This window comes from Canis lupus, chromosome 6, assembly GCF_003254725.2.
Source record: "Canis lupus dingo isolate Sandy chromosome 6, ASM325472v2, whole genome shotgun sequence".
Lineage (NCBI taxonomy): Eukaryota > Metazoa > Chordata > Mammalia > Carnivora > Canidae > Canis > Canis lupus.
In genome coordinates this window covers 9,182,457-9,199,363 of record NC_064248.1, presented here as the reverse complement: position 1 = coordinate 9,199,363, position 16,907 = coordinate 9,182,457, and the positions used below count along the sequence as shown (strand labels likewise).

General features: G+C 39.1%; 1 protein-coding gene across 4 annotated transcripts in view; it reads right to left on the bottom strand.

Annotated features, from left to right (window-relative positions):
* LOC112646254 (NXPE family member 3-like) overlaps positions 1 to 16,907 on the bottom strand; it is a 64,216-nt gene that overhangs the window by 11,665 nt on the left and 35,644 nt on the right. The window contains exons 2-5 of one of the 4 annotated variants that reach the window (XM_025426070.2): positions 13,412 to 13,558; positions 12,758 to 12,863; positions 12,292 to 12,422; positions 6,025 to 6,138 (exon numbers count right to left, since the gene is read on the bottom strand). In XM_025426070.2, the coding sequence (XP_025281855.1) occupies positions 6,025 to 6,120 (96 nt within the window). In that variant the 5' untranslated portion in view covers positions 6,121 to 6,138; positions 12,292 to 12,422; positions 12,758 to 12,863; positions 13,412 to 13,558. The remainder of the gene's footprint in view (positions 1 to 6,024; positions 6,139 to 12,291; positions 12,423 to 12,757; positions 12,864 to 13,411; positions 13,559 to 16,907) is intronic. The other 3 variants (XM_025426069.2, XM_025426071.2, XM_025426068.2) reach the window with 3 other exon arrangements.

The following is a 16,907-nucleotide window of genomic DNA, read 5'->3' as shown; positions in this document are numbered from 1 at the left end:
AGATGCCAACATGCAGATGGAGGGATATATTTCTCAAGGTCATGTAATTTACAGTACTCACACCTTACATATCAGTTGGATATCAGGACTGTGGAAATTAAAGGGGAACAGGAAATTGAGATGTTTCAAACATATGGATCTGGGGAAGATGGGCCCTTCAAGTAAGGTCTGATAATGAAGGTTTTGCTATTGCACATTTCCACATTTTTCAAAAGTAAGGGATGTCCCATACCACATTCTCTGGAAAAGGAGCAAGCACACAGAGGTGGATTTTCCCTACAGCTAGAGTATGCACAGGACACAGTCATCCTCAGTGGGGGAAATGTCTTGACAAAATTTAAGTTCATAGGTTGTGGACTTCAGATAACCAGTGCAGACCAATATCTGGTGAGGCTGAAACCAAGAAGCTTTTCACTTCTTTGCCTACTGACTTGCATTCAGCTACCTCTGAAGTTCAGCTTTGTTCTTCAGCAAAACCAGAAGCTGGATTGTACTAGGCTCTGGGAACATTGTTTCCTAGGTTAACTATTCAGAGGGGTGGGATTTTGCTATCATTCTTCCTTGTTCTATTTCTTCCTTCATTCTTAACTCTTAGGGCCTATGTATGTGAGATAGTGATCCTGTATAGAAGTGTGTCTCTTGTGCAGATCTGGGCTTTCCTGCAGGCCGGTTTCTCTAGGTCTAGACTTGGGGAGGGTATTTGTGACAAACGCTTTTGGTTGCCTATTCAATATCCCATTTTTGTTTGGGATGGAATATAGCCAAATGTGATACATTATTATCATGTGGTGTATTATTATTGGCCTGAGCCAGTCATGATATTCATGTTCTACACTTCCCCAGTCTTCTTGAAAGTTTCTCAGTTCTGGCTAATAAAATACAAGAAGAGGTCTGATGAGAGATATCTGGGACACCTGTCACTCCCTAACAAAAAGGACCAATAAAGCTGGGACTGCCCCTATTTTATTTCCACCTGAGATGTGAATTCAGTGTCTGGAGGTGTGTTGGCCATCTTGCAATAAGAAAGAAAAGGCAGTTTCAAATTTTATTTCTTTTCCAGTACCTTCATTCCTGGTGCTGTGTGTTATAGAAGACATTCATATCATGATAGGGACCTCTGGCTGTTTCTTTGTGTGATGATGCTGGGTTGGCACAGTGTGGGGAAGGAGTATTCCTGAAAGCCATTCCTATACTGAGATAATTAGCTACAACTTAGCTATACACAAGAATGACTACAAACCCATTACATTAAAACTAAATGTTCCTCAACTCAAATTGCTCTTAACAGGCTCTAAAAAAATGCCTGTGACCAAACACTCCAACAACATCTGACATGGAGGAAGTTTAATAGAAAGATACATGACCTTAACAGATCAAAATATTAAAATATTTCACTACTGTAAAACTTACAGAACCATGTGGCATTACTAGCACACCTCTCATTGCCTTGGTAGGCATCTGAGCAAGTTAGAATCTGAACTTCAAGCCTCAGGTTATGACAACAGCAATGCCAATTCTGCCTCCCAACTGACCACATTATGAGAAACTATATATGATTCATCTCATTTTTGGAGATGTTCAAATATGAAAAAATGCATACCTTGGAATTGACAAAATATGATATATACAACATATATAATAGACAAAGGATTAATGCCCAGAAGATAGGAATGCCCACAAGTCAACACGAATGCAATAAATAGTCTAGTGGAGAAACTGGCAAAGTATATGAATAGGCATGTTACAGAAGAGGAACTGCAAAAGCAAATAAACATCAGAAAAAGATGTTCAAGTACATTAGTTATAGGAGCTAGGAATGGTTACAAAAGAGCCAACACACAGTAGCTTAAGAATGATGGTCTTATTTTTCTGATATAATGAGATGTCCAGGAATAGGACATCAAGGGCTGTTTAGTGGCTCCATAAATGTCAGCAAGGATCCAGACTCCACCTGCTATCCTAATTATGTTAACTTGCTGCTCTGTGGTGCAGGATGGCTGTACTTCCAGTGTTCATGTCCATGTGCCAGTAAGGAAAAATGGGGAATGGCAGACTGTGCTTGGTGGATTTTCTCCTTTAAATTAGGAAAGCAAACATTTTCCCAAAAGCCCCACCCAGAAGACTTTGGCTTTATATTTCATTATCAGGTGTCAGTTGACCACCAGACCTAGGAGAATGACATTATCATGATTGGTTGAGACCATTTATAATTCAACCTGGAGGGCTTGAGGTTTGGGTAAGGACCTTGCTTCCCTGAAACTCAGGGATCTCTGAGGTAGTTCTCCAGAAAAAAAAAGTCTTGGTTTAGAGGTTCTGTTTTTAGAAAAAGGTGTTTAGTAGTTAATTGACAGTCCTTTACTATGCTAGATATCACCTCTTCAGTGTCTACTTCAACTATGACCTAGGTGGACTATGGATAAGGAAGAACTTCCCAGATAATGAAGCCAAGGACCATGGAGAATGATGTCTGGGGAGCCCTGCCCAGGGGAGTGGAATGAGTACATACTGAATGCTTAACTCTTCCTTCCCTTCCCAAACCTCACCCCTAGCCTTCTTCCCAGACTCAACACCTAGAAGACTGACAGCTAGCTAAGCATAGGCCACCAACCTCAAAGCAGAACCCTGGAAAATTTCTCTGAGGACTCTGACTTGTCTTAGAGGAAGACCTATTGGTACTAACACACAGGTTCTCCAATAAAACAGCATGCCCAATCACCCTACATTGAAAAGCCACCACCCATAAGCTTTCTGTTTATTGCTAGTATATAGAAGTAGTTGATTTCTATATATTGGTTTTATTTCATTTAACTACCTTAAATTCAACTTTTGATTTAGTATTTTCTTCTTAAATGATGTTTCCCCTCCATAAGTGACATATCTACAATGTTGACTCTACTCCATTAACATGGTATATCTCTTATTTAGGTCTTCTTTGACTTATTTCATCAATGTTTTGTAATTTTCTGTGTATAGATCTTGGCATTATTTTATTACATTTATATCTAAGTATTTCCCCCTTTTTGAGGGGTACTACTACTGGAAATGGTATTTAAATTTGTTTTTGTTTCCAATTGTTCACTGTTCATATATAGAAATACAATTGATTTGTATATTGACCTTTTTCCTGTGAACTTGCTAAATGTATTTATTAATTCTAGGAGATCTTTGGAGATTTCTTGGGGGTTTCTATATGAGAAATAATGTCTTCTGTGAATAGAAAGAGTTTTATTGCTTCTTTTCCAATATGTATACTATTTTTCCCCCTTGCATTATTGCACTGGCTAGGACTTCCAGTATAATGTGAAAGAGAAGTGCTGCAAGCAGGGGCACCTGGGTGGCTCAGTGGTTGACTGTCTGCTTTTGGCTCAAGGTCATGATCCCAGGGTCCTGGGATACAGTCCTACATCAGGCTCCCCACAGTCAGCCTTCTTCTCCCTCTGCCTATGTCTCTGCCTGTCTCTGTGTTTCTCATGAATAAATAAATAAGGTCTTTAAAAAAAAGTGCTAGAAGCAGACATCCATGCCATATTCCAGATCTTTGGGAAAAACATTCGGTCTTTAACTATTACTTATGACTAAGTATATTCCCTCTCTAAGGATAAGTAAGTTCTCTTCTATGCCTACTTTGCTAAGACTTTTACTCATGAGTAGATGTTGAATTCCATCAAATGCTTTTTCTGCATCTTCTGAGGTGACCATATATATTTCTCCCTTAGGCCTTTAACATGGTGAATTATATTTATTGATGTTTCAATGTAAAATCAGCCTTTTATACTTGGGATAAACTCCACTTGGTAATGACATATTCTCTCAGGAAAGTTTTTTAACTGCAAATTCAATTCTATAATAGATATAGGGCTACTCAGGTTATATATTTCTTTTTGAATCATCTTTTGTTATTTGTGTCTTTTAAGGAATTTATTAAATCAAAGTTGTCAAATTTAGTGGCTTAAATTTGTTTCATAGTGTCTCATTATTTTAATACCTACAGAATATTTATTGAGATACCTCTTGCATTCCTAATATTGATAATTTTTGTCTTTACTCTTTTTTCCTCATTAGTTAGACTACAGGCTTATCAGTTTTATTGATCTTCTCAAAGAACTAGGTTTTAATTTATTTTCCATAATGTTTTTGTTTGTTATTTTGTTTATTTCTGCTTTGATATATATTTTTTCTGCTGACATAGGGCTTAATTTGCTCTTCTTTTCCAGTTTCTTAAGGTGGAAACTAAGTTTATTGATTTGAGATCTTACTCATTTTTTGTTTTTTTGACAAAGGCATTTAATGCTATAAATTTCCCTTTATAATCCCACAAAAATTAATAGGTCTGTTTTCATTTTCCTTCCATTCAAAATACTTTATAATTTCCTTTAAGATTTTTCCTTTGACTGATGGACTATTTAGATGTTATCTAGTTTCCGAATATTTTGGGAGTTTTCTAGAAATCTCTGTTATTGATTTCTAATGTATTTTAAATGTGGTCAGAGAACACAACTTTGATTTGAAACATTTTAAATTTATTTAGTCTTGTATTATGGCCCAGAATACAATCTATTCTGGTAAGCATTCCATGCTATTTGAAAAGAATGTGTATTCTGCTGTTGTGGAGAGTGTTTTTCTGCATGTTACCTTGGTTTTCTTTTGACTTGTACTTTCAATTATGAATGAATTCATCTATTTTTATTTGAAGTTCTTTAAGTTTTTGCTTATATTTTGAAACTATTATTAGGTACATAAGTTAGGTTTGTTATGTCCTCTTGATGGGTTAGTGAAATGTTCCTTTTAATGTTATGAAATAACTCCCTGTATCCCTTCAATTCCAGTTGTCTATTCTAGTCTTCCCTTTTCCATATCTGTAACTCCTTCAAACAATCGGTTTCTCATTACCCCGAATTTACTTACTTGCCTGATTTCTCTGTATGAAACCAATTTCCCAACCTTTTCCTGCTCTTGTCCAGCTGCCACCTTTCTTGATTGCCCTCCTCCATAATCCCCAAGGGTTTGCCCCTAGTGATATCAGGAAATGCCATCTCTTGGGGTAATCTTTTCCTCTGCCAGGATCATATCCCTAAAATATATATCTTATTCTAAGACAACACTTTTATACTGGATTCTCTCCTGTTCTCTGATAAAGAACCCAAAACAAGAAAGGATGTTCAAGGAAACATTCTCAGTTTCACCAGAACTAGTCATAGCAAAATATAAACTTAGCTCAGTCTACGTGACAAAAAGTTTGAAGTAATGCTCAGAAGAAGGAGCTGTAGAAGCAACTCAGTTTGAAGACAATTGTTATTTAGCTTAACATAAATGATTCGTCCTTTGTAAACACACAGAATTATATTTTTAAGGTTTCTTTTACTTTCCCTCCCTATTTATCCCTGGTAAAGCTTCTTTCTATAGACTTCAACTTTTTTTCAACAGACCCAAGGGGAAAAGAAAGCTTCTACATATGCACAGAGGGGGAGCAGGGTATCCTTTAAAAATTGTTTTTAATTTATTTATTTGAGAGTGAGCATGAACAGCAGGGAATAGCAGAGAGACAGGGGGAGGGAGAAGCAGACTCCTTACTGAGCAGGGAGCCCAACACAGGGCTCAATCTCAGGACCCTGGGATCATGACCTGAGCCAGGCAGACACTTAACCAATTGAGTCACCCAAGTGCCTCAAGAGCAGCGTATCCTTGGAGACAATGTATGGAAGCTATCTCAGTTTTAAGAATTAAAAAGGAGCCAGGTGAGCTGGAGAAAGAAATAGCATGGATAGCTCAAGTTTCCATCTTCCCCTCAAACAAACTGTTTTTTGGGCTAGCGTTTTGGACTCCCTTATAGCTACCCCTATCTGATATAATTTGCTCATTCTTTTTCTAAGAGTGTGTCCCTCTTTGACACTTTAGTTTCTGGATTAGAAAGAGGAAAATGGAATGATGAAATGGAAAGTTTCCCTCTGCCTCCTTCTCTTAGATGAAAGCAATTGCTTCAAGCTCTATGGACAAATAGAGGTAGGTAGAAAGAAATATACTTACACAAATTGCAAGGACTGATCCCACAACCATGGTCATGTGCCACTTGAACTGTCTGATAAATAGGTCTGTGGAATCCTGGAGTTGTTTATTAGACATCTGATATGTGATCAAGACCTTAGATAGATAAAAGTATAAAATCAGAAGGAGTGTCATTACAAACATGATGAAATAAGAGTTTTCTACCGTCTTCCCTATAAAGAAGACCAATAATGACAATCATTGTGGATGAGAGGGTTTTTGTAGAAGTTCAGGTGTCCAGTAAAGAAGTTCCAGCACCCCTCTGGAGCAATTAAAATCTGGCAATTCTATTCATGTCCACAAAAAACTTATACGAGAATGTTCATAGCAGCTTTATTCATAATATTCCCAAATTGAAAAAGAAAACACAAGTATCTACCAGTGGAAGATTAGATAAGCAAGTTTTGGTATGTTCATACAATTGAGTAACAACTAGCAAGAAAAAGAAAACAACTACAGATAAATGCAACAGCATGAATGACTCTCAAAAATACCAGGTTGAGTGAAAAAAGTAAAACACAAAAGGTACATATTACATGATTCTTTTAGTAAGAAACTAAATTCTCTTTTTAAAGATTTATTTATTTATTTTAGGGAGATAGCACAAGCAGGGGAAAGGGCAGAAGGAGAGAGTATCTCCAGAAGCCTCTCCCTGAGCACAGCCAGATGCAAATACAGGACTTGATCCCAGGATCCTAAGATTATGACCTGAGCCAAAATCAAGAGGTGGACACTTAACTGACTGGACACCCAGGCACTCCTTAGTAAGAAACTCTGAAAGAAACAAACTATCTATGGTGATAGAAATCAGAATAGCAGTTGGCTCTGGTGGAGGGGGCTGACCAGAAAGGAGCATGAGAGAACCTTATGGGGTTATGGAAATGTCCTTTATTTTGAATTGGGTGATAGTTTTACATATTATATACATTTGTCCAAATTAGTTATACACAGATCTGTGCATTTGACTATATGCAAACTATAACTCAATAAAAGGAGAAAACCAGGGACTAGAGAGAATAAAAGAAAAACATGTATATGCATATAATTCATAACTAAATTTTACACAATATCAACATGGTGGAGATGGTACATAGGGTAAGATTAAAGGATGTGAGAATATACTAAAATATTTTATTGTTCAAGGGGAATATACAGATAATGATATTTCTTTTTGATATATTATGAAATTGTTTTTAAATTTTATTTTGGATTGTTCACTCATAATGTTTAAGAATATAATTCATTTTTACATATTAACCTTGATTCTTGCAACCTTGCTGAACTTGTGTATTAGTTCTAATAGTTTTTGGTGTATTCCTTAGAATTTCATTTATACAAGGCCATGTCATCTGGAAAATAGAAAGTTTTACTCCTTCCTTTCAAATCTGCATGCTTTTTACTGTATTGTCTTACTTAGTTTCCCTTGCTACCTCCAGTACAATGTTAAAATCAGTAAGGGGTAAGTAAACACAAGAAATCAATGGAGGTAAGTAAACTTAAGTACAAGTAATGAATATAACACTAAAAATAGAATGTAAAAATATTTAAACCATCAGGAAAAAATTTGATTCATCCACTGGAAAGTAGAGAAGGAGAAAAAAAAGATAGTACAATAAATGGGAAATTTGAAATAAATTAGAAGAAACAAGTCTTAATTTATACAGTCATTGCAATAAATGCAAATAGGTTAAACTCACCAATTAAAAGACAGTGGAGTATAATCAAGAACATATGCTTTGAGAGGACATCTCACCCCCAGAAAACAAAAAAGAAGGGTCTGGGCTTACCACATCCAGTGTCTCCTCCCAAACTCACTAGTCAGATTCAATCTCTCTACCTCAGAAAAGAAATGAATAAAGAGTTTAAGAACTAACAGAAACATTACGCTAATGGCTGGTCCTGATAGGTGGAAACACCTGAAGTGAGGAATAAGTTTTCTCTCCATCATCATAACCTCTACAATATACAAAGAACTCTTACAAATTGATCAGAAAAAGATAAAAATCTCATAGACAAAGGGAGAAAAGTCATAAATAGTCAATTTGCTAAGCAGTCAGCCACAGGAATAGATGCTCAAATTCACTTGAAGCCAGAAAACTATAAATTGAAACAACAATGAGAAGTAATTCCCTATTTCTGCCTGGAATGTGGAGGAAATGAAAGGAGAAAAAGAAATTATGCTTGTAAAACTTTGAAATGTTAAAGCCTTTTTGGAAGGCAGTATCTATTAATATTTAAAGTACATATAATCTTTGAACCAGCAATTCTGGTTCTTAGAAAGCTATGCTAGAGAAATAAAAGAACCTATTTGAAAGGAACAGAATATTTATTGAAGCATTGCTCACAGTGGTCCAGAGTGGAAACGAAACATATGTATATCAATAGGGGGATTCTATTGATTTTACCATGTTATGAAATGAAACTTGATATGGAATAGAATTATAGTAGGTAACTTGGAAGTGTGGACATAAGGTATTACTAAATGAGAAAAGCAAGGTCGGGCGCTTGGGTGGTGCAGTCAGCTGAGTCTGACTCTTGGTTTCAGCTTGGGTTGTGCTCTCATGGTCATGGAGCATACCCCTTGTAGGGCTCCAAACTCAGCACAGAGTCTGCTTGAGATTCTTTCTCTGTCTTTCCCTTTGCCCCTCTAGCTTGTGCGTTCTCTTTCTTTCTCTGAAATAAATAAATCTTAAAAAAGAAAAGAAAAGCAAGATGATTGAAAAAAGTATGGATTAAAGTATATCACATTTCATGTGTGGGAAATATCAGAAAGGGAGACAGAACGTAAAGACTGCTAACTCTGGGAAACAAACTAGGGGTGGTAGAAGGGGAGGAGGGCGGGGGGTGGGAGTGAATGGGTGACGGGCACTGGGGGTTATTCTGTATGTTAGTAAATTGAACACCAATAAAAAATAAATTAAAAAAAATAAAGTATATCACATTTCAAAACCAAGAAAAAGCCTATCTATGTATAAAGTGTATGCATATTAGATAAGCATAGATACATAAACATACATATATATCTATATGATAGTAATTGGGTATGGAGAATATAGAAGGGTACACAGCAGACAGTAACACTGATCACATGTAGGGCAGAAACGGAGATAGGGTGTTCACTTAGAAAGAAGAGATAGGGAGAAAGAAAGAGATTTATGATTTAAAAGACACACACACAGTATGTGCAATACGATATCATTCATGTAAAACTATACACATATAAGCCTGAATGCATAAGGGGGTTCTTGAAAGGATGGTCCCCAAACTGCTAGTTATCTCAAAGTAATGAGATTTCAGGTATCTTTTATTTTTCTCTTTATATTTTCATGTGTTATTCAAGTTCAAATAAAAAGCATATGTTATTTATATGACCACATTTTTTTTTGAGAGAGAGACAGCGCATTGGGGGAGGGACAGAGGATGAGAGAGAGAAAGAATCTCAAGCAGGCTCCAGACCCAGCATGGAGTCCAATGTGAGGCTCAATCTTACCACCTGGGATCATGACCTGAGCTGAAATCAAGAGTTGGATGGACTGAGCCACCCAGGTGCCCCTATAACAATCACATTTTAATTATGGAAATTAGAAGTGTACTTTTTTGGAGGAATTCCCTTCTTTCTCCATTGAGACTAAATCCCAAGAAAGGACAGGATTAAGTGGGGCAAAGACAGGCATATCCCAAGGTACTGCCTTGGTAACTGGTGACATGTTTAAGTAGGAGAGGACCAAGGACTTGAGGCAAGAGCTTAAGAAGGACCTGGTAGCCCAGGAGCAAAGCCAAGGGAGGGTCCAGAGGACTACTTATATGGGGCAATGGGATTGGGGGTCCTTCAAGCTGTCTGGAGCCAGAGACAGATGACTCCACTGGAAACCTGGCCTAGAGCTGGAGAACCAGGCCTTTCACTGTCCAACATGAATCCTGAGAATGACAAAGAGCTAATTCCACTAGGCATGGTGGCAACCTGGCTGTTGGGTAGGATGGGGCACCATCAAGCTGAGGATAAATTGAGACTCCTCTTGACCTTCTGCATTAGTTTCTTTTTTATTTTTATTTACTTATTTATTTTAACACAGAGCTTGAACTCACCACCCTGAGATCAAGACCTGAGCTGAAATCAAGAGGTGGATGCTTAACTGACTGAGCCACTTAGGAGCCCCAATGTTCTGCATTAATTTCTTCCTGTTCTCTAATCCAGAATAACAAAGAGTTCTGGGCCAAAGCAATAAAACCAGTGAGTGGTGTTACCAATGCCAGTATAATTTTCCATATTATTGTCTCCAATAATGCTCATGTGGAGACCAAGTGAATATATAATATGCAAGTGCAATTAAAATTATGAGGCCCCAGAGGTGCCTGGGTAGCTCAGTCAGTTGAGTATCTGACTCTTGATTTTGGCTCAGGTCATGATCTCAGGATCATGAGGTTGAGCCCCATGTCGGGCTCCACACTGAGCATGGAGCTGCTTAGGATTCTTTCTCTCCCTCTCCTCCTGCCCTTCCCCTCCACATGTACTCTCTCTCTCTCTAGAAAAGAAATATGAGGCCCCATAAAAATGTGAAGCAATAACAACAGCAGTAACAGTAAAGCAGTAACATAGGACAACTGAGCAGATTTTTAGCTTCTGCCCAAATGAGAATGGGAGGCAGGGGGAAGTGTATGAAAGATATTCAGTCCCCCCAGTGGTTATTAGCAAACTCAAGATACATTCCCATTCCATTTCTTTTCTTGAAATGTGAGGACTGGGCCCCCAATTCTATGTACCTACTCACTTCCTTCACCTCCATCAAGCACCTAGAAACTCCAGCCCTTCTTCCTTCTTTCTTACCTATCTATAACGTTGGACAGACTTCCTTGAAAATCTAAGAGCTCTAGCACAGCTCTAATAAATGCAGTCATCCTACACTGTCAGGCATCTGCTTCCAGATTATTATCACATCACATTTATTCAACATCTTACCAAATCTAAGGCTAATACTAATAAGAGAATTTCACTTGGGACAGAGCCAGCTTTATAAAGCAACTGCTGCCTACTCTTTTATTCCTCCTTCTTCAGCTCCTCCTTTAGGAGGGAGCTTATGTCCTCCTTTGCACTTTCTTCTTGGGGCTCTTGGAAGACCTAGAAATCCAGACCATCCTCCCTTAGAAATTCCAGACATCCTACCACTCAATTGCTCCTTTTCACTCCTGGGACTAGGTTGCAGGCTCCGTGCTCTCCCCAACAGAGCTCTGGGACCTAGGCAGACACATTCAGTTAGAGCAGACCAAGAAGAGGAATCTACCTAATTATAAATGCTGCCCAGGGCAGAGTCAAGTTGATGTCATGACTCAAACCCCAAAGGGATGCCAGCAAAGCCATGTCAGAGAAGCTTGTTCAGCTAATCAATGAACAACTCACTATTGTACATAGACTTGAACATACTTTTGAAATTTGGGTAGCAATCAGCAGGCATGGTTCCTCAGCCAGCACTGCATTCAGGACCATCTAGATGATTGCCATGCACCAGGCAATAGTCAATAGGATCAGAAAGGGAAATAAGAACCATGGTAGTCCCCTGCCACCATCCAATGCCACCTCCCTTTCCCCTTTCACCCAGTTCATAAATAAGAATGAGCTTGCAGGGAAACCACGAGGTACACTACAGAACAACAGGGTCAGCTATGGGCTTATTGGTGTAGCACCACACTCCAAGATACCTTAGCCATCATCCTTGGCTCTGCAAAGTTGGATGCTGGCTATTGGCTTTCAGGGGGTAGACACCTGGTATCCTATCCTTAGAGCTATTCCAATCTTGTAACAATAAAAAATCCATCTCACCCCACTCCCAACCATAAACTGCTCCTAGTACTCCACAGGGTTGCTAGTGCTAATTGCCAACTCTGGGGTCTCTTTCTCCATGAGCTTTCTCAAGTTCCCAGTAGTATTTGAAACTGTTGACTACTTTCTTCACCCTGAAGCCTTACCCGAGTCTCCTGTCTTCTTGACAACTTGGGCACTGCCTCATACCCTCTTCTGTGGGTATTATCCAGGATTCTATCTGTAGGTATCACTTTCTCAAAACCAGGCACCGTATCTTGTGCTCTGCTTTGTATTCTACACAACATTAAGGACAGTAATTTGCCTAGATCGTGATTTTAATCCATGCCACTTGCTTGACAAGTAGATCAAATGCCCTATTCCCTCAACCTGAGTCTGCCCATGTGTTTACTTCCTCTGCTCACATTTCCTTTCTGAAGCGTAAGCCTGCTTACCTCATCTCAGGATCTCTTAACTTGTCTTGCTCTTTCTTTCCTTCCTCTACAAAGTCTTGTTTCTTCTCTTCACAGCAACTCACAGGGTAACATCCTGCCAATGCTTCAAATTCTGCCAAAGTATGGCATCCCTAAACAGGTGGATAATGCAGCCAGTCAGGCAGCCAGAATTAAGTCAAATGTGGAGAGAGGGCAGTGGTAGTAGAAAAGACAGCCACATTTCTTAGCAGAATAATCTTAGAGGCTGATAACACAACAGTAAAGAAAAAAATGCAGGAATAAGTCTGCAGGCAAGAGGAGCTTAACCACTGTAGAACATTATGGTCCAAACCCCCAAAGAATAATGACTTCCTCTTCCCACTCACCAGAAAACCTTTCCCACTGACATCTGAGAACAAAGTAACATACTGGGGAGAGGGCCATGTATGTCTCCTTCCTAAAGACAAACTAGATTTGAATCCCATACCTAAGTAGATGTGGGAAATGTGCAGGGGATGATGTCCTTGCTTGAAGACTGAGCGCTTTTTTTCCTGAGTCTGAATTTTTGGTGTCTTCTATGTAGTGCTCAAGCCCTGAGAGGAGAAAAGGGACTCAAGCTGGGGAGTGGGAGAAGGGTTCCCAATGCCGTGGCTGTAGGAAATGTATGAGAGATTGAGGGGAAAGAGAAACTTTGAAATCCAGAGTTTATGTAGGAAAATATTATTTTGATTCTTTTAAGATTTTATTTATTTATGATAGACATAGAGAGAGAGAGGCAGAGACACAGGCAGAGGGAGAAGCAGGCTCCATGCCAGGAGCCCAATGCGAGACTCGATCCCGGAACTCCAGGATCGTGCTCTGGGCCAAAGGCAGGCGCTAAACCGCTGAGCGACCCAGGGATCCCCTATTATTTTGTTTCTATTTCCAAAATATATAATACAAATTATTTGATCAGACAAAATAAGAAAGATTGATTTACAGAAAGGAAAACTCAGAAAGCAGAGAGAAAAGTATTCTGGTCAGGGTCTGGTAAGGAGACAGAAATCCTGCCCGATCAAACAGAGAATTTAACATAAAGAATCATTAACTGGGTATAAGGAGTTGTGCAGAGGTAACTGAAAAAGCATAATGAGAACCGTACGCTGTTGTGTGGGTTCCAATTGCTGGAAGCAGCTATCACACTTGGGACTTAGGGAAGTGAAGTTGCCAGAATGATGAAAACTTAGAAACGTAGGAGTCCATAGAGATAACACTCAGACCTCTGCAGAAGGGCACTGCTCAACTTGTTCTGAAAGTGTTGGAAAAAAACACAAATTAAATCAACTTCTGCTCCTGGAAGGATCAGGTGCTGTCAGTGTGAGGACAGTAGCTGATGCTCATTGGAACAGGACACAAACAGCGATCCCACAAGAAGAAGACAGGAATAGTACATCCCATCTTTTCCCTAGAGCTTTGCCCTCTCCCTCTGGCATCTTCTATTGGAAGGTCCTAAGAGGAAACCAATAGGTAGAGCAGAGATGTTTATGGAGTCCCAGTCCCAGGCTCACAAAGTAGAGCATAGAAGGGTAAGCTTGGACCTGAGAGACAATTGTGCATCGAATTGCAGAGGTAGACAAACTAGTAATTGAACTTGTTGCTTAGAAGTTTCTCCATGTGAGCAATCAACTTAGCTTTAGGTTTTCTAGCAGCAAGGTCAACATCAAGGAATATAAAATGTTTTCTTTCCCAGCAAAGTTAAGCGTTCTGAACAAAAGATTCAGACAGCCATGTTTCAGTTCCAAAAAGGAAAGTAAAGTTTACTTTTATCATAGAAATGAAGAAATGTGTGGGAAATATCAGAAAGGGAGACAGAACGTAAAGACTGCTAACTCTGGGAAACGAACTAGGGGTGTTGGAAGGGGAGGAGGGCGGGGGGTGGGAGTGAATGGGTGACAGGCACTGGGGGTTATTCTGTATGTTAGTAAATTGAACACCAATAAAAAAAATAAATAAATAAATAAATAAAAAGAAATGTAATAGAAACAGAAGAGGAAAGGAATACATTTAAGTGAAGGTAATAGTAGGCACTAAATGAGAATAAGGCAAAGTGACATCAAATTGGGTACTTACAACATTCAACCTTATCAGCTGGGGAAGCCCCATGGAAACAGCCAGATTGCAGTTCCAACTGAGAGGCCTGGGTGGAGTGTCCTCTCCTCAAGTGAGACTTCCAATTGACCATCCCCATAAGGGCCATATTTATACGGCACATAATGGGGTTTGAAATTAAACATTTGCTCACCTATTGTGCAGTTAGGAGTTAGTTGCATTTCTATGTTATAATTTTTCTAGATTTTCAAGAATCTTGGGCTATATGTGTCTTCTTTCCCTCCTAGATTCCATTCTGGGAGGCCAGCCCAGCCTGGAGCAGCAGGGGATGTGAGACAATATATGTAGCTCTTAGTCATAGGACAAGGACAGAAGGGCCAGCTCTGACCCGGAGGCCAGATAATATATTTCAAACAAATAGGCTCCCAAGGTTATTCACATAGTGTAAGTCTCACAAAAAGTATTTTTTAGCCTGCCTGTGTACATGCAGGTCCAGGTGGTTAGTCATGCGGGACAAATCACAAAACATCTATCCATATAGAACAGTAAGATACAGCTTTGGAGAAAAATGCTCTATTAACTAAACTGTAGAAGGCATGGGGAGGGAGGGGGGTTGTCTGGGGGAACTTAAGATAACAAGGTCTCTAAGAGAATGGAGTTGGGCTCAGTTGGGTCATAGTTGACTAAGGGATTGGAGCTGTCTCAGGGGTTTGCAAGGTGAGGGTCCAGCATGCTGGTTTCTTTCTGGGCCAGGGGTTTCCATCATGGGCTATGGTCACTTTCAGCTAGCTCTTTCCTGAGTTTTTAGCAAGGCTGAGCACAATTACAAAATAAGTGCTCATCTAAAACCATATCCAGGAAGTGTCAAGCATCTACTTTTACCCAGGATAATTCAAGATACTTCAAGGCAAGGGCTCAAGAGCTTAGTCCAGGAAACCACTTTGGGCATGGTATAAAATCCTCAGAGATCTTTTTCTTGCTTAATTCTGCTATCACACCTCTTTCCTCACCTTGTCCCCATCTCCAAAATATTGCCATGTGATTTATGTCATCCCTGGATAGCTCTGTTTCCCAGCCTGTAATGCTCTTCTATCTAGAATGTCCTAGAATGCTCTGTGCCTGGCTAATTCACAATCCTCTTTTAGAACTCAGCTCAAGTATCTTCCTTTGTGGAATTCTTCCCCAGCTCCAAAGGCACTCTCATAGCTCACCTCTGCTGTAACATTTACCATATGAAACTGTAATTGCCAGTTACCAGGGGCAGCATAATGATTTAGTTTGATTAATTGGAATTCTTACTTTCCAGAGGCGGAAGTTAATTTTGGCTGAGTAAAGAATAAGGGATATTAATAGGAGGATTCTGGGAACCCCAAATACTGCTGGAAGACTGGGAAAGCAAGCTTGAATACTAAGCTTCTAGGAACTATACCCTTACAACCATGCTCTGAACATGCCTGTTAAGGCACCCACCATCACTCTGCTGCCTGACTGAACAGTAGGAGAAATTTCTGCTGTTTACACCAAGAATGCCATTTTTTTGTGTCATAAATCCTGATCTTGCAACCACCACCACTATTGAAAGCCATGTACCTCTGATACCACACTTACCAGCAAATGGATTCTGTGTGGACCTTGTTTTTCACATCACTCATGTCTGAATTGAAGGATGTCATATAATGGAAGCCATGAGAAAAAAGTGGCCCATAACGTAGAAAAATATCAAAAAGTAAGGATCGAAATTTTTCATTGGATATACCTTCAAAAGCACTTTTAGTTACCTTAACGGGAGCAGTTTTAATTAACTGAAGGGGAAGTGGATTGAGATGTGAAAGGGAGGAAATGAAGTTGGGGAGACACCTCTTTCAATAACAATAACACTGCAGCTTGGGGTTCTCACTGGCCAAATCTGGAGCAATTCGAGAATCAAGTCAAAGGAAGTATATCCTTGTAACACATCTGTAGAAAATTCTTTGAAATCTGAAATAAATGTAGGTTTCTCCAGAAATCATATGTATTTTCTTCTGTCAGATATCTGGATGTGACACGAATCTAGAACCACTTAAATTAACTTTGCTCTAGAAATTTTTTTGTGCCATGCAAGTAGTGTCAATTTTAGCTAAAAATCAGTATGAGCGCTGGCTTATGGTTATACAGTTTTAGGGGGTACTCTCCCCTGTACTTCTACTTATCAAATTTTCCCAAAGTAGTTTTCTTTGTGCTCCTTAGATCTGAAGTTATAGCTCTCTATATATTACCCTGAGCCTAAGGGTAGAATCTTTGAAACCCCAGTTTGTCTAGGGCTCTCCTCTTAGACCGGCCACTTTGGATAAAACCCTTGGATCTTGTCTTTCCTTTGCAAGACTACAAAACAGATGCTAAAGAATTAGAATTATCACCAATATTAGAAATATCACCAACACATAAGACAAAGTTACATAAAATTAAATACATCCACATGAAAATGAGTATAGTAAAAATAAGGAAATCTGACTAAGATTGGTGGATAGTATCAATGTTAATAGCCCAGTTGTGATATTGCACTATCCATC